Source organism: Heptranchias perlo, chromosome 24 (assembly GCF_035084215.1).
Source record: "Heptranchias perlo isolate sHepPer1 chromosome 24, sHepPer1.hap1, whole genome shotgun sequence".
Taxonomy (NCBI): Eukaryota; Metazoa; Chordata; class Chondrichthyes; order Hexanchiformes; family Hexanchidae; genus Heptranchias; species Heptranchias perlo.
This window is the reverse complement of record NC_090348.1, coordinates 16,386,629-16,414,098: the sequence shown is the minus strand read 5'-3', so window position 1 is coordinate 16,414,098 and position 27,470 is coordinate 16,386,629. Positions and strand designations below refer to the sequence as shown.

The 27,470-nt window shown below is 42.2% G+C and overlaps 1 protein-coding gene across 1 annotated transcript in view; it reads right to left on the bottom strand.

The window, feature by feature from the left end:
- Positions 1–27,470, bottom strand: part of LOC137341476 (mucin-2-like) — a 51,581-nt gene that overhangs the window by 5,555 nt on the left and 18,556 nt on the right. The window contains exons 10-25 of the mRNA XM_068004580.1: positions 26,781–26,837; positions 25,194–25,250; positions 25,049–25,105; positions 19,872–19,928; positions 18,120–18,176; positions 15,870–15,926; positions 14,307–14,363; positions 13,965–14,009; positions 11,029–11,085; positions 10,688–10,732; positions 5,002–5,058; positions 3,747–3,803; positions 3,602–3,658; positions 1,322–1,378; positions 1,177–1,233; positions 835–879 (exon numbers count right to left, since the gene is read on the bottom strand). Of these exons, the coding sequence (XP_067860681.1) occupies positions 835–879; positions 1,177–1,233; positions 1,322–1,378; positions 3,602–3,658; positions 3,747–3,803; positions 5,002–5,058; positions 10,688–10,732; positions 11,029–11,085; positions 13,965–14,009; positions 14,307–14,363; positions 15,870–15,926; positions 18,120–18,176; positions 19,872–19,928; positions 25,049–25,105; positions 25,194–25,250; positions 26,781–26,837 (876 nt within the window). The remainder of the gene's footprint in view (positions 1–834; positions 880–1,176; positions 1,234–1,321; positions 1,379–3,601; positions 3,659–3,746; positions 3,804–5,001; positions 5,059–10,687; positions 10,733–11,028; positions 11,086–13,964; positions 14,010–14,306; positions 14,364–15,869; positions 15,927–18,119; positions 18,177–19,871; positions 19,929–25,048; positions 25,106–25,193; positions 25,251–26,780; positions 26,838–27,470) is intronic.

Sequence of the window (27,470 nt, the reverse complement as noted above, 5' to 3'; positions counted from 1 at the left end):
CTTGTCGAGCAATTACAACATAACTCCCATGTTGTCAGCAAACAAGGCATTATCTTTTCTCAAAAAAATCTGGATGTTGCTTCAAAATAAAAAATGTCATAGAATACCGCATGATTCATTTTCCAAAAAATAATGGCAAAAGTGAAAGATCTCACTGAACACACTCCCGTTCTCATCATTACTTCAACAATTTCAAAAATGAGCATTTTCCTTCATTCTGATTTCAAGAAAACATTTCATCAATCTTTCTGAACATAAATTTGACATGGAGGCAACATCAATATCCAGAATCAGGAAAATAGAAGTCTTTGGTTAAGAATTCTCCAAATTATTTGCTTACAAGCGACTCCTTTTGGTCTCAGAGACAACAAATGTTACTGCACCCATCAATTCACAAGGAATCTTCTTCTCCTCTAATCTTTCATGGTAAGAAGTCAATTTCAGCTACTCCAATTATTGACAGAAATCGTCTAATTCTTCAAAAAGCAAAAGTAAATTTCAAACCTCTCCAAAATTTTAAAAGTCAGAATTTCGAGTCTTCGTGCCAACAGTATCTGCCAAATCCTCCTGATCACTTGGTAAATTTTGGGCAATTTTTATTACATATGCTCACTTTAATGACAAGATAATATTGCCAATATTGCTCGCAACCATTCAAGAACAACACATCACAAAGTATCTGGTAAAATCATTCAAGTTATGGAAATGTATGAATCTCTTCCTCAAGCTAGATATAATAATGCCTGTGATTAAGAATACCAGGCAACATTCATTTCTCTTAATGACATTCATTGGAAAGTTCATTCACACTCAAAATAAATGTGCGTTAATTACCAGTGGTGGAAAGCAAAGCCGACACACTTGTGCTCGCAGTTACTCCTACAGGGAACAGAAAATGTTTCAAAAGATTACTTCAAAACTTCATCATTTGCCATCACTCAACTTATTTCCCATCAGAAACCATTGACAGTGTAGGCGATGAATGAATCATATTCAATAAATACTAATAAAACCTTTACTGATATTCAACAACTCAACCAGTACTGATTTATAAACTTACAAATGCATGACAATCAACATCAAAAGTAATTCAATGATAATCCAACAACAACAAACTTTATTGGTGAGCTTTGGCACAGTTGATTTCATGTGACAATGAGAAACATTATTACTCACCAGTAGTGGTAGTTTTAGAAACTGAAGGAGTGCCTGTCACTGTAGTTGGTGTTGGCCCTGTGAAGCAGAGGAAATATTACAAAGATTAAAGTCACTAATTGCTGTAAATAGATTTCATGTGACGATGAGGAAAAACGATACTCACCAGTTCTGGAAGTTCCAGAGACTGTAGGTGTGCCTGTCACTGTAGTTGGTGTTGGCCCTACGTAGTAGAGAAAATAATACGTGGCATTCATTCACTAATTGCTGTAAATGGACTTCAATTTGCTTTTCAGTAGATTACCACTACTTGGTCACAATGGAAGGGGCTAGTTACAAATGCCACTACAAATACAATGAGCAGATCAAAAATTGCTGCACAATTATCATTTCAACGACTCCTTTTTACAAATGTAATGGTTGTCCTTCAGAGCATTTCTCGACCCAAGTTGCCTGTAAAAGCAATTTACTTGTCGAGCAATTACAACATAACTCCCATGTTGTCAGCAAACAAGTCACTGGGCTCAATTTTGAAACGGAGCCAGGAAGGGGATGGGGGCGCAATTTGTGGCCTGGAAACCCATTAGTACTGGTTTCCCTTACGATTTTGACGTGAGGACGTCTTTTGTTATTTTGGGCGTCCGACTTACAGGCTGGACTCAGTCGGACGGGAGATCAGCAAGGGAGGGGACATCTTCAGGCAAGTCTGCAGATAAGTCTTTGTTTAAATGGATGGGGGGGTGGCACGGGGGGCATGGGTGGGCAGGGGGCAAAGGTGAGCACGTGGTCGCGAGTCATGGGGGAGAGACTCGGGGGTCAGTCACAGGGGCGACCGGAATCGGGAGTCATCGCGGAGGTCCAATCGCTGAGGGGAAGGATCGGTGTCGTGGTCAGAGCATCGGGAGTCGGATCAGGGTCAGTGGATCGGGATCAAGGTCGGAGGATCGGGGACTTGGATCGGGATCAGGATCGGGCTAATGTCGGATGATTGGCGTCGGGGTCGAGGGATTGCGTTCAGCGTCTGGGTCGGAGGATCGGGCTTCCTGGGATTGGGTTTGGGGTCAGGGTCAGAGGATTAGGGTCAGAGAATTGGGATCAGGGTCGGAGGATCGGGGTTGGGGTCGGAGTCAGGGTTCCGCAATCGGGGGGGGTCGGTGCAGGTAGGCTTGTTGGGCCTGGAGGAAGCACTCCTGCTCCTGAGGGCCCACAAGCTGTGCCTTTCTAGGCACCTTGCTGTTAGTCTCGGGCCTTCTCGCCTCCTTTCACAAGGTGTAAAACAGAAGGCCCGGGAATCCCGACCCCTGGGGGGTTGGAATTGGGAATTTGAGAAAAATGGAGGCCTGAAGTTTCCTTGAAAGGTTTTATGGCCCAACTCGGCTCCTGGGAGCAGGTTGGCCACCCGCTCCTCGTCCCGCCACCGTGAAAACGGGAAATGGACAGGTTGGGGATGGGTTGAGGATGTGTCTGAAATGGTGGCAATTTTCAATGCCCCATCGCCCCCAACTAAACAATTTTCTATTTTTAAAATTGAGCCCATTAGCTTTTCACAAAAAAATCTGGATGTTGCTTTCAAGTAAAAAATGTCACAGAATACCACATGATTTATTTTCCAAAGAACAAAGAGCAAAACTGAAAAATCTCACTGAACACATTCCAGTTCTCATCATTAATTTAACATTTTCAAAATTGAGTACTTTCCTTCTTTCTGATTTCAACAAAACATTTCATCAATCTTTCTGAACATAAATTTGACATGGAGGCAACATCATTGTCCAGAATTTTAAAAATAGAAGCCTTTGGTTAAGAATTCTCCTCAGAGATCTCCTAATTCTTCAAAATACAAAAGTAAATCTCAAAACAATTCCAAAATTAAAAGTAAGAATTTGGTGTCTTAATACCAACCGTATTGGCCAATCCTCCTGGTCACGATTACTTAGCAAATTTTGGGCAATTTTTATTACATATGCTCACTTTAACGACAAGACAATATTGCCAATATTTCTCGCAACCATTCAAGAGCAACACATCACAAAGTATCTGGTAAAATCATCAATGTTAAGGAAATGTATTCATCTCTTCCTCAAGCTATAATTGATAATGCCTGGGAGTGCTGGAAGGCAAAGCCGACAGACTTGTGCTCGCAGTTACTCCTACAGGGCACAGAAAATGTTTCAAAAGATTCCATCAAATCTTCATTATTTGCCAAGACTCGACTTGTTTCCCATCAGAAACCATTGTCAGTATAGAGGATGAAAGAATGACATTCAATAGATGCTCACTTCACCTATACTGATATTGAACAACTCAACCAGTACTGATTTATAAACTTACGAATGCATGATAATCAACATCAAAAGTAATTCAATGGTAGTCCAATAACAAAAACTTGATTGGTGGGCTTTGGCACAGTGGATTTCATGCGACAATGAGAAACATTATTACTCACCAGTTGTGGTAGTTTCAGAAACTGAAGGTGTGCCTGTCACTGTAGTTGGTGTTGGCCCTATGAAGCAGAGGAAATATTACAAAGCTTTCAGTCAATAATTGCTGTAAATAGATTTCATGTGACGATGAGGAAAAACTATACTCACCAGTACTGGAAGTTCCAGAAACTGTAGGTATGCCTGTCACGGTAGTTGGTGTTGGCCCTACGCAGCAGAGAAAATAATACGTAGTATTCATTCACTGATTGCTGTAAAAAGACTCCAATTTGCTTTTCAGTGGATTACCACTACTTGGTCACAACGGACGGAGCAAGTTACAAATGCCACAACAAATACAAAGGGCAGAACAAAAATTGCTGCACAATTATCATTTCAAATACTCCTTTTAACAAACGTAATGATTGTCCTTCAGAGCATGTCTTGAATCAAGTTGCCTGTTAAAGCAATCTACTTGTCGAGCAATTACAACATAACTCCCATGTTGTCAGCAAACAAGTCATCATATTTTCTCACAAGGATCTAGATGTTGCTTTTAAGTAAAATATGTCATAGATGATTTATTTTCCAAAGAAATAAGGGCAAAACTGAAAACTCTCACTGAACACACCCCAGTTCTCATCTTTGCTTCAACTATTTCAAAATTGAGCACTTTCCTTCTATCTGATTTCAAGAAAACATTTCATCAATCTTTCTGAACATAAATTTGACATGGAGGCAACATCATTGTCCAGAATTTTAAAAATTGATGTCTTTGGTTAAGAATTCTCCACAGAGATCTCCTAATTCTTCAAAATACAAAAGTAAATCTCAAAACAATTCCAAAATTAAAAGTAAGAATTTGGTGTCTTCATGCCAACCGTATTGGCCAATCCTCCTGGTCACGATTACTCAGCAAATTTTGGGCAATTTTTATTACATATGCTCACTTTAATGACAAGATAATATTGCCAATATTGCTCGAGACCATGCAAGAGCAACACATCACAAAGTATCTGGTAAAATCATCAATGTTATGGAAATGTATTCATCTCTTCCTCAAGCTATAATTGATAATGCCTGGGAGTGCTGGAAGGCAAAGCTGACACACTTGTGCTCGCAGTTACTCCTACAGGGCACAGAAAATGTTTCAAAAGATTCCATCAAATCTTCATTATTTGCCGTCACTCGACTTGTTTCCCATCAGAAACTATTGTCAGTATAGAGGATGAAAGAATGACATTCAATAGATGCTCACTTCACCTATACTGATATTGAACAACTCAACCAGTACTGATTTATAAACTTACAAATGCATGACAATCAACATCAAAAGTAATTCAATGATAGTCCAACAACAACAAAGTTTATTGGTGGGCTTTGGCACAGTGGATTTCATGTGACAATGAGAAACATTATTACTCACCAGTGATGGTAGTTTCAGAAACTGAAGGTGCGCCCATCACTGTAGCTGGTGTTGGCCCTTGCGAAGCAGAGGAAATATTACAAAGCATTAATCCAATTTGCTTTTTAGTGGATTCCCACTACTTGGTCACAATGAAAAGAGCAAGATACAAATGCCACTTTAAATACAATGAGCAGATGAAAAATTACTGCACAATTATCTTTTGAACTACTCCTTTTAACAACCATAATGTTTGTCCTTCAGAGCATGTCTTGACCCAAGTTGCCTGTAAAAGCAAACTACTTGTCAAACATTTACAACTTAACTCTATTGTTGTCAGCAAACAGGTCATTGGGCTCAATTTTAAAAGGGAGCCAGGAAGGGGGCGGAGGCGTCAATTTGGGTCCTGGAAACCCAGTAGCACGGATTTCCCAGACATCCTTATGATTTTGAAGTGAGGACGCCTTTTATTATTTTTGGTGGTTTCCCGTCCAACTGACCAGCTGAATGACAGGCTGGTCTCAGTCAGACGGGAGACCAGCCAGGGAGAGGACGTCTTCAGGTAAGTCTGCAGGTAAGTCTTTGTTTCTATGGATGTGGCGGTTGTGGGGGGGGCGGGGGGGGGGCATGCTTAGGCAAGTGGCAGGGGTAGGCGAGTGGCACAGGTGGGCAAGGAGTACGGGTGTCAATGTTTACGGGTGGGCATAGATGGGCATGGGTGGGCACAGGTGGTTGCAAGACATGGGGGATAGACTTGGGTCAGTCACGAGGGGGTAGCGGGATCTGGTGTCATTGCAGGGGTCTGCGATCGTTGAGGGGAAGTATCCGTGTCAGGGTCAGAGCACTGGGATTCGGGTCAGGGTCAGAGCATTGGGATTCAGGTCAGGGTCAGAGGATCGGTGTTGAGGTGGGAGGATCGGGGTCGGAGCATCGGGATTCGGGTCAGGGTCAGAGGATCGGTGTCGAGGTGGGAGGATCGGGGTCGGAGCATCGGGATTCGGGTCAGGGTCAGAGGATCGTGGTCGAGGTCGGAGGATCGGGGTTGTGGATCGGGTTTGGGATCGGAGGATCGGGATCAGGCTGATGTCGGAGGATTGGGGTCGGGGTCGGAGGATTGGGGTCGGGGTCGGAGGATTGGGGTCGGGGTCGGAGGATTGGGGTCGGGGTCGGAGGATTGGGGTCGGGGTCGGAGGATTGGGGTCGGGGTCGGGGTTGGAGGATTGGGGTCAGAGGATTGGGGCCAGGGTCAGAGCATTGGGGTTGGGGTCGAGGGATCGGGTTCGGGGTCGGGGTGGGAGGATCGGGGTTCCTGGGATGGGGTTTAGGGTCAGGGTCAGAGGATTGGGGTCGGAGGATTGGGAACGAGGTCAGGGTCGGCGGATCGTGATCGGGGTCAGGGGTCCGCGAATGGGGGGTTCTGTGCAGGTAGGCTTGTTGGGCATGGAGGAAGCACTCCTGCTCCTGCGGGCCCACAAGCTGTGTCTCAGGCCTTCTCGCCTCCTTTCACAATGCGAGAAACAGAAGGCTGGGAATCCCGGCCCCCTGGGGTGTTGGAATCGGTAATTTGAGAAAAATGGAGGCCTGAAGTTTCCTTGAAAGGTTTTATGGCCCGACTCGACTCCTGGGAGCACGTTGGCCACCCGCCACTCGTCCCGCCCCGCCCCGCCCCTGTGTAAAATGGAAATGGGCAGGTTGGGGATGGGTTGAGGGTGTGTCTGAAATAGTGGCAATTTTCAATGCCCCATTGCCCCCAATTAAACATTTTTCTACTTTTAAAATCGAGCCTATTAACTTTTCACAAAAAAATCTAGATGTTGCTTTCAAGTAAAAAATGTCATTGACTGCCGCATGATTTATTTTCCAAAGAACAAAAGGCAAATCTGAAAAATCTCACTGAACACACTTCAGTTCTCATCATTACTTCATCAATTTCAAAGTAGAGCATTTCCTACTTTCTGATTTCAAGAAAACATTTCATCAATCTTTCCGAACATAAATTTGACATGGAGGCAACATCATGACCCAAATTTAAGAAAATAGACGCCTTCGGTTAAGAATTCTCCACAGAGATCTCCTAATCTCCTAATTCTTCAAAATACAAAAGTAAATTTCAAAACAATTCCAAAAATAAAGTCAGAATTTGGTGTCTTCATGCCAACAATATCGGCCAATGTTCATGGTCAACATTACTTAGCAAATTTTGGACAATTTTTATTACATATGCTCACTTTAATGACAAGATAAAATTGCCAATATTGTTCGCAACCATGCAAGAACAACACATCATGAATTATGAGTTCAATTCCTGCCACGGCAGCTGGGAAATTTAAATTCAATTAATTAAAAATAAAATCTGGAATTTAAAAAAAACTACTATCAGTAACGGTGGCCATGAAACTACCGGATTGTCATAAAAACCCATCTGGTTCACTAATCTCCTTTAGGGAAGGAAACCTGCCGTCCTTACCCAGTGTGGTCTATATGTGACTCCAGACCCACAGCAATGTGGTTGATACTTAATTGCCCTCTGAAATGGCCTCGCAAGCCACTTAGTTGTAAAATCTCGCTAAAAAAAGTAATAATAAGAATAAGATCGGACGGACCACCCGGCATCGGACCACTAGGCACCGGACACGACAAAGGCAAACCAAGCTCAGTCGACCCTGCAAGGTCCTCCTCACGAACATCTGGGGACTTGTGCCAAAATTGGGAAAGCTGTCCCACAGACGAGTCAAGCAACAGCCTGATATAGCCATACTCACAGAATCATACCTTTCAGCCAACGTCCCAGACTCTTCCATCACCATCCCTGGGTATGTCCTGTCCCACCGGCAGAACAGACCCACCAGAGGTGGCGGTACAGTGATATACAGTCAGGAGGGAGAGGCCCTGGGAGTCCTCAACATGGACTTCGGACCCCATGAAATCTCATGGCTTCAGGTCAAACATGGGCAAAGAAATCTCCTGCTGATTAGCACCTACCGTCCTCCTTCAGCTGACGAATCAGTCCTCCTCCATGTTGAGCACCACTTGGAGGAAGCACTGAGGCTAGCATGGGCACAGGCTGTACTCTGGGTGGGGGACTTCAATGTCCATCACCAAGAGTGGCTTGGTAGCACCACTACTGACCGAGCTGGCCGAGTCCTGAAGGACATAGCTGCCAGACTGGGTCTGCGGCAAGTGGTGAGCGAACCAACACGAGGGAAAAACCTACTTGACCTCGTCCTCATCAATCTACCTGTCGCAGATGCATCTGTCCATGACAGTATTGGTAGGAGTGACCACCGCACAGTCCTCGTGGAGATGAAGTCCCGTCTTCGCACTGAGGACACCATCCAACATGTTGTGTGGCACTATCATTGTGCTAAATGGGATAGATTCAGAACAGATCTAGCAGCTCAAAACTGGGCATCCATGAGGCACTGTGGGCCACCAGCAGCAGCAGAATTGTATTCCAGCACAATCTGTAACCTCATTGACCGGCATATTCCTCACTCTACCATTACCAACAAGCCAGGGGATCAACCCTGGTTCAATGAGGTGTGTAGAAGAGCTTGCCAGGAGCAGCACCAGATGTACCTAAAAATGAGGTGCCAACCTGGTGAAGCTACAACTCAGGACTACACGCATGCTAAAGAGCGGAAGCAACATGCAATAGACAGAGCTAAGCGATTCCACAACCAACGAATCAGATCAAAGCTCTGCAGTCCTGCCACATCCAGTCATGAATGCAGGTGGACAATTAAACAACTAATGGGAGGAGGAGGCTCTGTAAACATCCCCATCCTCAATGATGGCAGAGTCCAGCACGTGAGTGCAAAAGACAAGGCTGAAGCGTTTGCAACCATCTTCAGCCAGAAGTGCCGAGTGGATGATTCATCTCAGCCTCCTCCTGATATCCCCAACATCGCAGAAGCCAGTCTTCAGCCAATTCGATTCACTCCACGTGATATCAAGAAACGGCTAAGTGCACTGGATACAGCAAAGGCGATGGGCCCTGACAGCATCCCAGCTGTAGTGCTGAAGACCTGTGCTCCAGAACTAGCCACGCCTCGAGCCAAACTGTTCCAGTACAGCTACAACACTGGCATTAACCCAACAATGTGGAAAATTGCCCAGGTAGGTCCTGTCCACAAAAAGCAGGACAAATCCAATCTGGCCAATTACCACCCCATCAGCCTACTCTCAATCATCAGCAAAGTGATGGAAGGTGTCGTCGACCGTGCTATCAAGTGACACTTACTCACCAATAACCTGCTCACCGATGCTCAGTTTGGGTTCCGCCAGGACCACTCGCCTCCAGTCCTCATTACAGCCTTGGTCCAAACATGGAGAAAAGAGCTGAATTCCAGAGGAAAGGTGAGAGTGACTGCCCTTGACATCAACGCAGCATTTGCCCGAGTGTGGCACCAAGGAGCCCTAGTAAAATTGAAGTCAATGGGAATCAGGGGGAAAACTCTCCACTGGCTGGAGTCATACCTAGCATAGAAGAAGATGGTAGTGGTTGTTGGAGGCCAATCATCTCAGCCCCAGGACATTGTTGCAGGAGTTCCTAAGGGCAGTGTCCTAGGCCCAACCATCTTCAGCTGCTTCATCAATGACCTTCCCTCCATCATAAGGTCAGAAACGGGGATGTTCGCTGACGATTGCACAGTGTTCAGTTCCATTCGCAAGGCCTCAGATAATGAAGCAGTCCAAGCCCGCATGCAGCAAGACCTGGACAACAGCCAGGCTTCGGCTGATAAGTGGCAAGTAACATTTGTGGCAGGCAAGGGCCAGGCAATGACCATCTCCAACAAGAGAGAGTCTAACCACCTCCCCTTGACATTCAAAGTTATTACCATTGCCGAATGCCCCACCATCAACATCCTATGGGTCACCATTGGCCAGAAACTTAACTGGACCAGCCATATAAATACTGTGGCTACAAGAGCAGGTCAGAGGCTGGGTATTCTGCGGCGAGTGACCCACCTCCTGACTCCCCAAAGCCTTTCCACCATCTATAAGGCACAAGTCAGGAGTGTAATGGAATACCCTCTACTTGCCTGAACGAGTGCAGCTCCAACAACACACAAGAAGCTCGACGCCATCCAGGACAAAGCAGCCCACTTGATTGGCACCCCATCTACCACCATAAACATTCACTCCCTTCACCACCGGCGCAATGTGGCTGCAGTGTGTACCATCCATAGGATGCACCGCAGCAACTTGCCAAGGTTTCTTCGGCAGCACCTCCCAAACCCGCGGTCTCTACCACCTAGAAGGACAAGAGCAGCAGGCACATGGGAACAACACCACCTGCACATTCCCCTCCAAGTCACACACCATCCCAACTTGGAAATATATCGCCGTTCCTTCATCATCGCTGGGTCAAAATCCTGGAACTTCCTTCCGAACAGCATTGTGGGAGAACCTTCACCACACGGACTGCAGCGGTTCAAGAAGGTGGCTCACCACCACCTTCTCAAGGGCAATTAAAGATAGGCAATAAATGCTGGCCTTGCCAGCGACGCCCACATCCCATGAACAAATTTTAAAAAATCAGAAAGTATCTGGTAAAATCATCAATGTTATGGAAATGTATTAATCTCTTCCTCAAGCTACAATTGATAATGCCTGTGATTAAGAATACCAGGGAACATTCACTTCTCTTAATGCTATTCATTGCAAAGTTCATTCACACTCAAAATAAATATGCATCAATTACCAGTGGTGGAAAGCAATGCCGACACACTTGTGCTCGCAGTTACTCCTACAGGTAACAGAAAATGTTTCAAAAGATTACATCAAACCTTCATTATTTGCCATCACTCGACTTGTTTCCCATCTGAAACCATTGTCAGTATAGAGAATGAAAGAATGACATTCAATTTGATGCTCACTTCACCTATACTGATATTTAACAACTCAACCAGTACTGATTTATAAACCTACGAATGCATGACAATGAACATCAAAAGTTATTCAGTGGTCGTCCAACAACAACAAACTTTATTGGTGGGCTTTGGCAAAGTAGATTTCATGTGACAATGTGAAACATTGACTCACCAGTAATGATAATTTCAGAAACTGTAGGTGTGCCTGTCACTGTAGTTTGTGTTGGCCCTATGCAAGAGAGAAAATAATACTTAGCATTCATTCACTGATTGCTGTAAATGGACTCCAATTTGCTTTTTAGGGGATCGCCATTGCTTGGTCACAATGGAAACAACAAGTTACAACTGCCACTACAAATACAATGAGCAGATCAGAAATTACTGCCCAATTATCATTTGAACTACTCCCTTCAAGAAATGTAATGATTGTCATTCAGAACATGTTTTGACCCAAGTTCCCTGTAAAAGTCATTCACTTGTCAAGGTGTTACAACATCATTCCCATGTTGTCAGCAAACAATTCATTGTTATTTCTCAACAAAATTTAGATTTTGCATTCACGTAAAAAATATATTTCAAAGAATACCGCATGATTTATTTTCCAAAGAACAAAGGGCAAAATTGAAAAATCTCATTGAACACATTCCAGTTTTCATCATTACTTCATCAATTTGATATGGAGCATTTTCTTTCTTTCTGATTTGAAGAAAACATTTCATCAGGACAATTCAACAATTAATGAGAGGAGGAGGCTCTGTAAACATCCCCATCCTCAATGATGGCAGTGCCAAGCACGTGAGTGCAAAAGACAAGGCTGAAGCGTTTGCAACCATCTTCAGCCAGAAGTGCCAAGTGGATGATCCATCTCTGCCTCCTCCCAATATCCCCACCATCACAGAAGCCAGTCTTCAGCCAATTCGATTCACTCCACGTGATATCAAGAAACGGCTGAGTGCACTGGATACAGCAAAGGCCATGGGCCCCGACAACATCCCAGCTGTAGTGCTGAAGACTTCTGCTCCAGAACTAGCCACGCCTCGAGCCAAACTGTTCCAGTACAGCTACAACACTGTCAACCAGCTGACAATGTGGAAAATTGCCCAGGTATATCCTGTCCACAAAAAGAAGGACAAATCCAATCTGGCCAATTACTGCCCCATCAGTCTACTCTCAATCATCAGCAAAGTGATGGAAGGTGTCGTCGACAGTGCTATCAAGCGGCACTTACTCACCAATAACCTGCTCTCCCTTGCTCAGTTTGTGTTTCGCCAGGACCACTCGGCTCCAGACCTCATTACAGCCTTGGTCCAGACATGGACAAAAGCGCTGGTTTCCAGAGGTGAGGTGAGAGTGACTGCCCTTGACAACAAGGCAGCATTTGACCGAGTGTGGCACCAAGGAGCCCTAGTAAAATTGAAGTCAATGGGAATCAGGGGGAAAACTCTCCACTGGCTGGAGTCGTACGTAGCACAAAAGAAGATGGTAGTGGTTGTTGGAGGCCAGTCATCTCAGCCCCAGGACATCGCTGCAGAGTTCCTCAGGCCCAACCATCTTCAGCTGCTTTATCAATGAACTTCCCTCCATCATAAGGTCAGAAATGGGGATGTTCGCTAATGATTGCACAGTGTTCAGTTCCATTCGCAATCCCTCAGATAATGAAGGAGTCCATGCCCGCAGGCAGCAAGACCTGGACAACAGCCAGGCTTGGGCTGTTAAGTGGCAAGTAACATTCGTGCCAGACAAGTGCCAGGCAATGACCATCTCCAACAAGAGAGTGTCTAACCACCTCCCCTTGACATTCAACAGCATTACCATCGCCGAATCCCCCACCATCAACATCCTGGGGGTCACTATTGACCAGAAACTTCAACGGACCAGCCACATAAATACTGTGGCTACAAGAGCAGGTCAGAGGCTGGGTATTCTGCGGCGAGTGACTCACCTCCTGACTCCCCAAAGCCTTTCCACTATCTAAAAGGCATAAGTCAGGAGTGTGATTGAATACTCTCCACTTGCCTGGATGAGTGCAGCTCCAACAATACTAAAGAACCTCGACACCATCCAGGACAAAGCAGCCTGTTTGATTGGCACCCCATCCACCACCCAAAACATTCACTCCCTTCACCACCAGCGCACTGTGGCTGCAGTGTGTACCATCCACAGGATGCACTGCAACAACTCGCCAAGGCTTCTTCGACAGCACCTCCCAAACCCACGACCTCCACCACCTAGAAGGACACGGGCAGGAGACACATGGGAACAACACAACCTGCACGTTCACCTCCAAGTAACACACCATCCCGTCTTGGAAGTATATCGTCATTCCTTCATCGTCGCTGGGTCAAAATCCTGGAACTCCCTTCCTAACAGCACTGTGGGAGCACCTTCACCACACGGAATGAAGTCGTTCAAGAAGGCCTCTCACCACCACCTTCTCAAGGGCAATTAGAGACAGGCAATAAATGCTGGCCTTGCCAGCGACGCCCACATCCCATGAACGAATAAAACAAAAGCCTTTCCAAATATAAATTTGACACTGAGGCAATAACATTTTCTAGAATCAAGAAAATAGAAGCCTTTGGTTAAGAATTCTCCAAATTATTTGCTGACAAGCAACACCTTTTGGTCTCAGAATCAATAAACATTACTGTACCCATCAATTGACAAGGAATTTTCTTCTGCTCTAATCTTTCATGGTAATACATCGATTTCAGCTTCACCCATTATTAACAGAAATCTCCTAATGCTTCAAAATGGAAAAGTAAATATCAAAACAACTCCAAAATTTAAGTGTCAGAATTTGGAGCCTTCATGCCAACAGTATCTGCCGATCTTCCTGGTCACCATTACGTAGCAAATTTGGGACATTTTTATTACATATGCTCACTTTAATGACAAGATAATATTGCCAATATTGCTCGCAACCATGCAAGAGAAACACAGCAAAAAATAACTGGTAAAATCATCAATGTTATGGAAATGTATTAATCTTTTCCTCAAGCTATAATTGATAATGCCAGTGATTAAGAATACCAGGCAACATTCACTTCTCTTAATGTTATTCATTGGAAAGTTCATTCACACTCAAAATAAATATGCATCAATTACCAGTGGTGGAATGCAAAGCTGAAACACTTGTGCTCGCAGTTACTCCTACAGGGAACAGAAAATGTTTCAAAAGTTTACATCAATCCTTCATTATTTGCCATCACTCGACTTGTTTCCCATCAGAAACCATTGTCAGTATAGAGGATGAAAGAATCACGTCCAATAAATATTAACATCACCAATACTGATATTGAACAACTCAAAGAGTATTGATTTATATACTTACGAATGCATGATACTGAACAGCAGAAGTAATTGAACAATACTCAAACAACAACAAATTTTATTGGTGGGCTTTGGCAGAGTAGATTTCATGTGGAAATGAGAAACATTATTACTCACCAGTAATGGTAGTTTCAGAAACTGTAGGTGTGCCTGTCACTGTAGTTGGTGTTGGCCCTACGAAGCAGAGAAAATAATTCATTCACTGATTGCTGCAAATGGACTCCAATTTGCTTTTTGGTGGATTACCACTACTTGTTCACAATGGAAGGAGCAAGATACAAATGCCACTACAAATACAATGAGCAGATCAAAAATTACTGTACAATTATCATTTGAACTACTCCTTTTAACAAACGTAATGATTGTCCTTCAGAGCATATCTTTACCCCCGTTGTCTGTACAAGCAATCTTCTTGTTGAGCAATTATAACATAACTCCCATGTTATCAGCAAACAAGTCATTGGGGGAAAAAAATTGGATAAGGGCCGTTTTTGGGCGTAGGTAGTGTGATGCACTATTACACCGCACCCAATGACCCCTGAGCAGGCATGATGCAAGTTTCGGTCGGCCGGAGGACGTATCTGCAATCAACGTTCCATTCCAGACCTTGCACGTGGAATTAATGCAATTCGCACCTTCCATGATCAGGGGAGCACAATCTCTTAAAGGGAGGATGTTTCTTTGCAATCTCTTAAAGGTAGCTGGTACGTGTTATTTGCTGAAAATTCACTGAACACACTCCAGTTCTCATCATTACTTCATTCATTTCAAAATTGAGCACTTTCCTTCTCTCTCGATTTCAAGAAAACATTTCATCAATCTTTCTGAACATAAATTTGACAGAATTAAGAAAATAGAAGCCTTTGGTGAAGAAGTCTCCAAATCTCTGAAGTCTCCAAAATACAAAAGCAAATTTCAAAACATGGTAATAAGTCGATTCCAACTTCCCCCATTATTAACAGAAATGTCCTAATGCTTCAAAATGCAAAAGTAAATTTCAAAACAACTCCAAAATTTAAAAGTCAGAATTTGGAGTCTTCATGCCAACAGAATCTGGCAATCCTCCTGGTCACCATTACTTGGTAAATTTTGGGCAACTTTTATTAAATATGTTCACTTTAATGTCAAGATAATATTGCCAATATTACTCGCAACTATGCAGGAACAACACATCACAAAGTATCTGACAAAATCATCAATGTTATGGAAATGTATTAATCTTTTCCTCAAACGATAATTGATAATACCTATCATTAAGAATACCAGGCAACATTCACTTCTCTTAATGCTATTCATTGGAAAGTTGATTCACACTCAAAATAAGTATGCATGAATTATCAGCGGTGGAAAGCAAAGTCGACACACTCGTGCTCTCAGTTACTTCTACAGGGCACAGAAAATGATTCAATAGATCACATTAAACTTTCATTATTTGCCATCACTTGACTTGTTTCCCATCAGAAACAATTGTCAGTATCGAGGATGAAAGAATGACATTCAACAGATGCTCACTTCACCGAAACTGATATTGAAAAACTCAACCAGTACTGATTTATAAACTTACAAATGCATGACAATCAACATCAAAAGTAATTCAATGATAGTCCAACAACAAATAACCTTATTGGTGGGCTTTGGCAGAGTAGAGTTCATGTGACAATGAGAAACATTATTACTCACCAGTAATGATAGTTTCAGAAACTGTAGGTGTGCCTGTCACTGTAGTTGGTGTTGGCCCTACGCAGTCGAGAAAATAACAAATAGCATTCGTTCATTGATTGCTGTAAATTGACTCCAATTTGCTTTTTAGTGGATTACCACCACTTGGTCACAATGAAAAGAGCAAGTTACAAACGCCACTACGAATACATTTAGCAGGTGGAAAACTACCGCACAATTATCATTTGAACTACTCCTTTTAACAAACGTAATGATTGTCCTTCAGAGCACATCTTGACCCAAGTAGCCTGGAAAAGCAAACTACTTGTCGAGCAATTACAACATAACTCCCATGTTGTCAGCAAACAAGTCATTGGGCTCAATTTTAAAATGGAGCCAGCAAGGGGGCGGGGGCGTCAATTTGAGGTCTGGAAACCCATTAGAACGGGTTTCCCAGACATCCTTACGATTTTGACGTGAGGACACATTTTATTATTTTTGGCGGTTTCCCGCCCGACTGACCGGCTGATTGACAGGCTGGTCTCAGTCGGAGGGGAGGCCAGCCAGGGAGGGGATGTCTTCAGGGAAGACTGCAGGTAAGTCTTTGTTTGTATGGATGGGGGGGTGAGGAGATGGTGGGGCATGGGTGGGCAAGGGGCACCGGTGGGCAATGGGCACGGCTGGGCTAGGAGGTTGCAAGTCATGGGCGATAGGATCGGCGGTCCGTTCGTGGGGAAGCAGGATCAGGAGTTATCGTGGCGGTCCGCGACCGTTGAGGGGGTGGATCGGCGTCGGGTCGGAAGATCAGGATTGGAGTCGGAAGTTCGGGTTTGGGTTCGGGGATGGACGATCGGGATCAGGGTCGGAGGGTCGGGGTCGGGTTCGGGGTCAGAGGTTCGGGGTCTGGATCAGGGGTCAGTGCAGGTAGGCTTGTTGAGCCTGGGGGAAGCACACCTGCTCCTCCGTCCCAAAAGCTGTACCTGGCACCTACCTGTTAGTCCCAGGCTTTCTCGTTTCCTTCCACGACGCGCAAAACAGAAGGCCCGGGAATCCCAGACCCCTGTGGGTTGAAATCGGGAATTTCTGATAAAAGGAGGCCTGAAATCTCCTTGAAATGTTTTAAGGCGTGATCCGTTTCCAGGGAGCAGATTGGCCGCCCGTCCGTCGTTCCGCCCCGTGAAAAACGGAAATCGTTGTGTTGGAGACGGGTTCGGGACGGGTCTGAAAAGGTGGCAATTTTCAATGGCTCGCCGCCCCCAAACCACCCGTTTTGTACTTTTAAAATCTAGATGTTTCTTTCAAGTAATAAATGGCATTGACTGCCGCATGATTTATTTTCCAAAGAGCAAATGGCAAAACTGAAAAATCTCACTGAACACACTCCAGTTCTCATCATTACTTCATCAATTTCAAAATTGAGCACTTTCCTTCTCTCTCGATTTCAAGAAAACATTTCATCAATCTTTCTGAACATAAATTTGACATGGAGGCAACATCATTGTCCAGAATTAAGAAAATAGAAGCCTTTGGTAAAGAAGTCTACACAGAGATCTCCAAATCTCCTAATGTTTCAAAATGCAAAAGTAATTTCAAAACAACTCCAAAATTTAAAAGTCAGAATTTAGAGTCTTCATGCCAATAGTATCTACCAATCTTCCTGATCACCATAACTTGTTAACTTTTGGGCAATTTTTATTACACATGCTCACTTTATAGACAAGATAATATTGCCAATATTGCTCGCAACCATTCAAGAACAACACATCACATTGGATCTGATAAAATCATCAATGTTATGGAAATGTATAATCTTTTCCTCAAGCTATAATTGATAATGCCAGTGATTAAGAAAACCAGGCAACATTCACGTCATTTAATGCTATTTATTGGAAAGTTCATTCACACTCAAAATAAATATGCATCAATTACCAGTGGTGGAAAGCAAAGCCGACACCCTTGTGCTCGCAGTTACTCCCACAGGGCACACAAAATGTTTCAAAAGATTACAACAAACATTCATCATTTGCCATCACTCGACATGTTTCCCATCAGAAACCATTGTCAGTGTTGAGGATGAATGAATCATGTTCAATAAATACCAACAAAACCTTTACTGATATTGAACAACTCAACCAGTACTGATTTATAAACTTACGAAAGCATGACAATCAACATCAAATGTAATTCAATGATAGTCCAACACTAACAAATTTTATTGGTGGGATTTCGCAGCATATATTTCATGTGAAAATGAGAAACATTAAAACTCACCGGTTATGGTAGTTTCAGAAACTGAAGGTGTGCCTGTCACTGTAGTTGGTGTTGGCCCTACGAAGCAGAGGAAATATTACAAAGCATTAATTCACTAATTGCTGTAAATGTATTTCATGTGACGATGTGAAAAAACTATACTCACCAGTAATGGTAGTTTCAGAAACTGAAGGTGTGCCTGTCACTGTAGTTGGTGTTGGCCCAAAGTAGCAGAGTAAATATTGGAAAGCATTAATTCACTGATTGCAGTAAATAGACTCCAATTTGCTTTTTAGGGGATTACCATTACTTGGTCATGATGGAAAGAGCAAGTTACAAATGCCACTACAAATAAATTAGCCAGATCAAAAACTACTGCCCAATTATCATTTGAACGAGTTAGGATCTGGAATGCACTGCCCGAGAGGGTGGGGAAGGCAGATTCAATCATGGCCTTCAAAATAGAACTGGATAAGTACTAGAAAGGAAAACATTTGCAGGGCTACGGCGATCGGGCCAGGGAGTGGGACGAGCTGGATTTCTCTTGCATAGAGCCGGTGCAGACTCGATGGGTCGAATCAACTCCTTCGGCGCTGTAACATTGCCATGATTCTATGAACTGCTCCCTTTATCAAATGTAATGATTGTCCTTCAGAACATGTTTCAACCCGAGTTTTCCGTAAAAACAATTGTCTTGTTGAGCAATTATAATATAACTCCCATGTTGTCAGCAAACATGTCATTATCTTTCCTCATCAAAATCGAGATGATGCTTTCACATAAAAAATATATTTCAAAGAATACCACATGATTTATTTTCCAACAACAAAGGGCGAAATTGAAAAATCTCACTGAACACACTCCAGTTCTCATCATTACTTCATCAATTTCAACATATTGAGCAATTTCCTTCTGATTTCAAGAAAGCATTTCATCAATCTTTCCAAACATAAATTTGACATGAAGTCAACATCATTTGTTCAGAATCAAGAAAATAGAAGCCTTTGGTTAAGAATTCTCCAAACTATTTGCTTACAAGCAACTCCTTTTGGTCTCAGAAGCAACAAACATGACTGTACCCTTCAATTGACAAGAAATCTTCTTCTCTAATCTTTCATGTTAATAAGTTGATTTCAACTTCTCCCATCATTGACAGAAACCTCCTAATTCTTCAAAATGCAAAAGTAAATTTCAAAACAACTCCAAAATTTAAAAGTCAGAATTTGGCGTCTTCATGCCAACAGTATCTGCCAATCTTCATGGTCACCATTACTTAGTAAATTTTAGGCAATTTTTATTACATATGCTTACTTTAGTGACAAGATAATATTCCTCAAGCTATAATTGATAATGCCAATGATTAAGAATACCAGGCAACATTCACTTCTCTTAATGCTATTCATTGGAAAGTTCATTCACACTCAAAATAAATATGCATCAAGTGCCAGTTTCGTAAGGCAAAGCCGACACACTTGTGCTCGCAGTTACTCCTACAGGGCACAGAAAATGTGACATCAAACCATCATCATTTGTCATCACTCATCTTGTTTCCCATCAGAAACCATTGTCAGTATAAAGGATGAAAGAATCACGTTCAATAAATATTAACTTCACCTATACTGATATTGAACAACTCAAAGAGTATTGATTTATATAGTTACGAATGCGCGACACTGAACATCAAAAGTAATTGAACAATATTCCAACTACAGCAAATTTATTGGGCTTTGGCAGAATAGATTTCATGTGCCAATGAGAAACATTATTACTCACCAGTAATGGTAGTTTCAGAAACTGTAGGTGTGCCTGTCACTGTAGTTGGTGTTGGCCCTACGAAGCAGAGGAAATATTACAAAGCATTCATTCACAGATTGCTGTAAATAGAATTCAATTTGCTTTTTAGCAGATTACCATTGCTTGGTCACAATGGAAACAAGTTACAACTGCCACTACAAATACAATGAGCAGATCAGAAATTACTGCCCAATTATCATTTGAACTACTCCCTTCAAGAAATGTAATGATTGTCCATCAGAACATGTTTTGACCCAAGTTGCCTATAAAAGTAATTTACTTGTCCAGCAGCTAAAACATCACTCCCATGTTGTCAGTAAACAAGTCATTATTATTTCTGGACAAAATCTAGATTTTGCCTGCACATAAAAAATATATTTGAAGCAATACCACATGATTTATTTCCAAAGAACGAAATTGAAAAATCTCACTGAACACACTCCAGTTCTCATCATTACTTCATCAATTTCAACATATTGAGCATTTTCCTTCTTTCTGATTTCAAGAAAACATTTCATCAATCTTTCCGAACATAAATTTGATGTGCAGGCAACATCATTGTTCAGAATCAAGAATATAGAAGCCTTTCATTATGAATTCTCCACAGAGATCTGCTTACAAGAAACTCCTTTTAGTTCCAAAAGCAACAAACATATCTGTACCCATCAATTGACAAGGAATCTCCTTCCGCTCTAATCTTTCATGGTAATAAGTCGATTTCAGCTTCACCCATTATTAACAGAAATCTCCTAATGCTTCAAAATGCAAAACTAAATTTCAAAACAACACCAAAATTTAAGAGTCAGAATCTGCAGTCTTCATGCCAAAAGTATCTGGCAATCCTCTTGGTCACCATTACTTGGTAAATTATGGGCAATTTTTATTAAATACATTCACTTTAATGACAAGATAATATTGCCAATATTGCTCGCAACCATGCAAGAGCAACACATCAGAAAGTATCTGATAAAATCATCAATGTTATGGAAATTTATTAATCGTTTCCTCAAGCTATAATTGATAATGCCTGTGATTAGGTGGGAGTCCCCTGGGGCCATCTCCCTCTCAAACAGATATACCGCTTTGGATACTGTTGGGGCAGATGGCTTATCAGGGGAAAGCAGCAAGTACCACGTTCGTGGCACCACGGGTGGCTTTGCTGCACAGGAGGGGAGGAATAAGAGTGGCAGGGCTATATTGATAGAGGATTCAATTGTAAGGGGAACAGATAGGCATTTCTGCGGCCGCAAACGTGACTCCAGGATGGTATGTTGCCTCCCTGGTTCGAGGGTCAAGGATGTCACAGAGCAGCTGCATGGCATTCTGGAGGGGGAGGGTGAACAGCCAGTAGTCGTGGTCCATATCGGTACCAAAGACATTGGTAAAAAAAGGCATGAGGTCCTGCAAGCTGAATTTAAGAAGTTAGGACTTCAAAGGTAGTGATCTCAGGATTACGAACAGTGCCACGTGCTAGTGAGAACAGGAACAGGAGAATAGACCAGATGAATGCGTAGCTGCAGGGATGTTGGAGAAGGGAGGGATTTAGATTCCTAGGACATTGGGACTGGTTCTGAGGAAGGTGGGAACTATACAAGCGAGACGGGCTATACCTGAGCAGGACCGGGTCTGATGTCCTCACAGGGGTGTTTGCTAGTGCTGTTGGGGAAGGTTTAAAATAGAATGGCAGGGGGATGGGAACATGAGCAGGGAGACAGAGGAGGGGGAAACAAGGTTAGAAACAAAAGACAGAAAGGGAAGAAGTGATAGTGGAAGGCAGAGAAAACAAGGATGAAAAACAAATAGGGTCATAGTGTAAAATAAAACTAAGATGACTAGCAATCTTAAAAAGACAAGTCTAAAGGCGCTGTGTCTTAATGCGCGGAGCATTCGCAATAAGCTTGATGAATTAACAGCGCAGATAGATATTAACGGTTATGATATAGTTGTGATTACGGAGACATGGCTGCAGGGTGACCAAGGATGGGAACTGAACATCAAGGAGTATTAATTATTTAGGAAGGACAGGCAAAAAGGGAAAGGAGGTGGGGTAGCATTGTTTGTAAAGGAGGAAATCAATGCAATAGTGAGGAACGATATTGGCTCGGAAAATGACGATGTGGAATCTGTATGGGCGGAGCTAAGAAACACCAAGGGGCAGAAAGCGTTGGTGGGGGTTGTCTATAGGCCCCCAAACAGAAGTGGAGATGTAGGGGAGGGCATTAAACAGGAAACTAGAGACGCATGCAAGAAGGGAACAGTTATAATCATGGGTGACTTTAATCTACATATAGATTGGTCAAACCAAATTAGCATTAATACTGTGGGGGAGAAATTCTTGGAGTGTGTATGTGATGGTTTTCTAGACCAATACATTGCGGAACCAACTAAAGAACAGGCGACCCTAGACTGGGTATTGTGCAATGAGAAAGGATTAATTAACAATCTTGTTGTGCGGGGTCCCTAAAGAAGGAGCGACCATAACATGATAGAATTCCTCATTAAGATGGAGAGTGAAGTAGTTGAATCCAAAACTAGGGTCCTGAATCTAAATAAAGGAAATTACGAAAGTATGAGGTGTGAGTTGACTAAAAGGGATGACAGTGGTAGGCAATGGCTAATATTAAAGAACATGTGCAGGAATTACAACAATTATTCATTCCTGTCTGGCACAAAAACAAAACAGGAAAGGTGGCTCAACCATGGCTTACACAAGAAATTAGGGATAGTATTAGATACAAAGAGGAGACATATAAAATTGCCAGAAAAAGTGGCAAGCCTGAGGATTGGGAACAGTTTAGAATTCAGCAAAGGAGGACAAAGAGATTGATTCAGAGGGGAAAATTAGAGTTTGAGAGTAAACTAGTAGGGAACATAAAAACTGACTGTAAAAGCTTCTATAAATATGACAAGAGAAAAATATTAGCGAGGACAAATGTAGGTCCCTTACAGTCAGAAATGGGGGAAATTATAATGGGAAACAAAGAAATGGCAGAACAATTAAACACATACTTTGGTTCTGTCGTCACAAAGGAGGACACAAATAACCTTTCAGAAATGTGAGGGAACCAAGGGTCTTGTGAGAGGGTGGAACTGAAGGAAACCAGTATTAGTAAAAAATAGTGCTGGCCAAATTAATGGGGCTAAAGGCTGACAAATCCCCAGGGCCTGATAATCTGCATCCCAGAGTACGAAAGGAAGTGGCCCTGGAAATAGTGGATGCATTGGTGATCATCTTCCAAAATTCTATAGACTCTGGAACAGTTCCTACAGATTGGAGGGTGGCAAATGTAACTCCACTATTTAAAAAAGGAGGGAGAGAAAAAACAGGGAATTACAGACCAGTTAGCCTAACATCAGTAGTGGGGAAAATGCTAGAGTCTATTATAAAAGGTGTGATAACAGAACACTTGGAGGGCATTAACGGGATTGGACAAAGTCAGCATGGGTTTATGAAAGGGAAATCATGCTTAACAAATCTACTGGAGTTTTTTGAGGATGTAACTAGAGGAATAGATAGGGGAGAACCAGTGGATGTGGTGTACTTGGATTTTCAGAAGGCTTTTGATAAGGTCCCACACAAGAGGTTAGTGTGCAAAATTAAAGCACATGGGATTGGGGGGAATATACTGGCATGGATTGAGAATTGGTTGACAGACAGGAAACAGAGAGTAGGAATAAACGGGTCTTTTTCCGGGTGGTAGGCAGTGACTAGTGGGGTACTGCAGGGATCGGTGCTTGGGCCCCAGCTATTCACAATATATATCAATGATTTGGATGAGGGAACTAAATGTAACATTTCCAAGTTTGCAGATGACACAAAGCTGGGGTGGAATGTGAGCTGTGAGGAGGATGCAAAGAGGCTCCAATGTGATTTAGACTGGTTGGGTGAGTGGGTAAGAACATGGCAGATGCAGTATAACGTGGATAAATGTGAGGTTATTCAATTTGGTTGTAAAAACAGAAAGGCAGATTATTATCTGAGTGGTGATAGATTGGGAAAAGGGGAGGGACAACGTGACCTGGGTGTCCTTGTACACCAGGCGCTGAAAGTGAGCATTCAGGTGCAGCAAGCATTTAGGAAGGCGAATGGTACATTGGCCTTCATCGCAAGAGGATTTGAGTACAGGAGCAGGGATGACTTACTGCAGTTATACTGGGCTTTGGTGAGACCACATCTGGAATACTGTGTGCAGTTTTGGTCTCCTTATCTGAGGAAGGAAGTCATGCCATGGAGGGAGTGCAGCAAAGGTTTACCAGACTGATTCCTGGGATGGCAGGACTGACATATGAGGAGCGATTTGGTCGACTAGGCCTATATTCACTAGAGTTTAGAAGAATGAGAGGGGAACTCATTGAAACATATAAAATTCTAACAGGACCAGACAGACTAAATACAGGGAGGATGTTCCCGATGGCTGGGGAGTCCAGACCCAGGGGCCACAGTCTCAGGATACGGGGTATGCCATTTAGTACCGAGATGAGGAGAAATTTCTTCACTTCGAGGGTGGTGAACCTGTGGAATTCTCTACCACAGAAGCAGTGGAGGCCAAGTCATTAGATGTATTCAAGAAGGAGATAGATATATTTCTTAATGCTAAAGGGATCAAGGCATATGGGGAAAAAGCAGGAACAGGGTACTGAGTTAGACGATCAGCCATGATCATTTTGAATGGCGGAGCAGGCCTGAAGGGCCGAATGGCCTACTATTGCTTCAATTTTCTATGTTTCTATTAAGAATACCAGGCAACATTCACTTCTCTTAATGCTATTCATTGGAAAGTTCATTCACACTCAAAATAAATATGCATCAAGTGCCAGTGGTGGAAAGCAAAGCCGACACACTTGTGCTCGCAGTTACTCCTACAGGGCACAGAAAATGTCACAAAAGATTACAACAAACATTCATCTTTTGCCATCACTAGACATGTTTCCCATCAGAAACCATTGTCAGTGCTGAGGATGAATGAATCATGTTCAATAAATACCAACAAAACCTTTACGACATTGAACAACTCAACCAGTGCTGATTTATAAACATACGAATGCATGACAATCAACATCAAAAGTAATTCAATGATAGTCCAACATTAACAAATTTTATTGGTGGGATTTGGAAGCATATATTACATGTGAAAATGAGAAACATTATTACTCACCAGTAATGGTAGTTTCAGAAACTGAAGGTGTGCCTGTCACAGTAGTTGGTGTTGGCCCTACGAAGCAGAGGAAATATTACAAAGCATTAATTCACTAATTGCTGTAAATACATTTCATGTGACGGTGTGAGAAAACGATACTCACCAGTACCGGAAGTTCCAGAAACTGTAGGTCTGCCTGTCACAGTAGTTGTTGTTGGCCCTAAGTCGCAGAGTAAATATTGCAAAGCATTAATTCACTGATTGCAGTAAATAGACTCCAATTTGCTTTTTAGGGGATTACCATTACTTGGTCATGATGGAAAGAGCAAGTTACAAATGCCACTACAAAGAAATTAGCCAGATCAAAAATTACCCCACAATTGTCATTTGAACGAGTTAGGATCTGGAATGCACTGCCCGAGGGAGCGCTGAAGGCAGATTCAATCATGGCCTTCAAAAGAGAACTGGATAAGCATTAAAAGGAAAAAATTTGCAGTGCAATGGGGATAGGGCCAGGTAGTGGGACTAGCTGGATTTCTCTTGCATAGAGCTGGTGCAGACTCGATGGGTCGAATCGCCTCCATTCGTGCTGTAACATTTCCATGATTCTATGAACTACTCCCTTTATCAAATGTTATGATTGTCCTTCAGAACATGTTTTGACCCCAGTTTTCTGTAAAAACAATTTACTTGTCAAACAATTATAATATAACTCCCATGTTGTCAACAAACATGTCATTATCCATCCTCAACAAAATCTAGATGTTGCTTTCATGTAAAAAATATATTTCAAAGAATACCACATGATTTAATTGAACACACTGCAGTTATCATCATTACTTCATCCATTTCAACATATTGAGCATTTTCCCTCTGATTTCAAGAAAGCATTTCATCAATCTTTCCAAACATAAATTTGACATGAAGTCAACATCATTTCTTCAGAATCAAGAAACTAGAAGCCTTTGGTTAACAATTCTCCAAACTATTTGCTTACAAGCAACTACTTTTGGTCACAGAAGCAACAAACATTACCGTACCCATCAATTGAAAAGAAATCTTCTTCTGCTCTAATCTTTCATGGTAATAAGTTGATTTCAACTTCTAACATCATTGACAGAAATCTCATAATTCTTCAAAATGCAAAAGTAAATTTCAAAACAATTCCAAAATTTTAAAATCTGAATTTGGAGTCTTCATGCCAAAAGTATCTGCCAGTCTTCATGGTCGCCATTACTTAGTAAATTTTGGGCAATTTTTATTACATATGCTCACTTTAGTGACAAGATAATATTCCTCAACCGATAATTGATAATGCCAATGATTACGAATACCAGGCAACATTCACTTCTCTTAATGCTATTCATTGGAAAGTTCATTCACACTCAAAATAAATATGCATCATAACCAGTTTTGGAAGGCAAAGCCGACACACTTGTGCTCGCAGTTACTCCTACAGGGCACAGAAAATGTTTCAAAATATTACATCAAACCATCATCATTTGTCATCACTCAACTTGTTTTCCATCAGAAACCATTGTCAGTATAAAGGATGAAAGAATCACGTTCAATAAATATTAACTTCACCTATACTGATATTGAACAACTCAAAAAGTGTTAATTTATATACTTACGAATGCATGACACTGAACATCAAAAGTAATTTAACTATATTCCAGCTACAGCAAATTTTATTGGTGGGCCTTGGCAGGGTAAATTTCATGTGGCAATGAGAAACATTATTACTCACCAGTAATTGTAGTTTCAGAAACTGTAGGTGTGCCTGTCACTGTAGTTGGTGTTGTCCCTATGCAACAGAGAAAATAATACAAAGCATTCATTCACAGATTGCTGTAAATAGAATTCAATTTGCTTTTTAGCAGATTACCATTGCTTGGTCACAATGGAAACAAGTTACAACTGCCACTACAAATACAATGAGCAGATCAGAAATTACTGCCCAATTATCATTTGAACTACTCCCTTCAAGAAATGTAATGATTGTCCTTCAGAACATGTTTCGACCCAAGTTGCCGATAAAAGTCATTTACTTGTCCAGCAGCTAAAACATCACTCCCATGTTGTCAGTAAACAAGTCATTATTATTTCTGGACAAAATCTATATTTTGCCTGCACTTAAAAAATATATTTGAAGGAATACCGCATGATTTATTTTCCAAAGAGCGAAATTGAAAAATCTCACTGAACACACTCCAGTTCTCATCATTACTTCATCAATTTCAACATATTGAGCATTTTCCTTCTTTCTGATTTCAAGAAAACATTTCATCAATCTTTCCGATCATAAATTTGATGTCCAGGCAACATCATTGTTCAGAATCAAGAAAATAGAAGCCTCTCATTATGAATTCTCCACAGAGATCTGCTTACAAGAAACTCCTTTTAGTTCCAGAAGCAACAAACATTTCTGTACCCATCA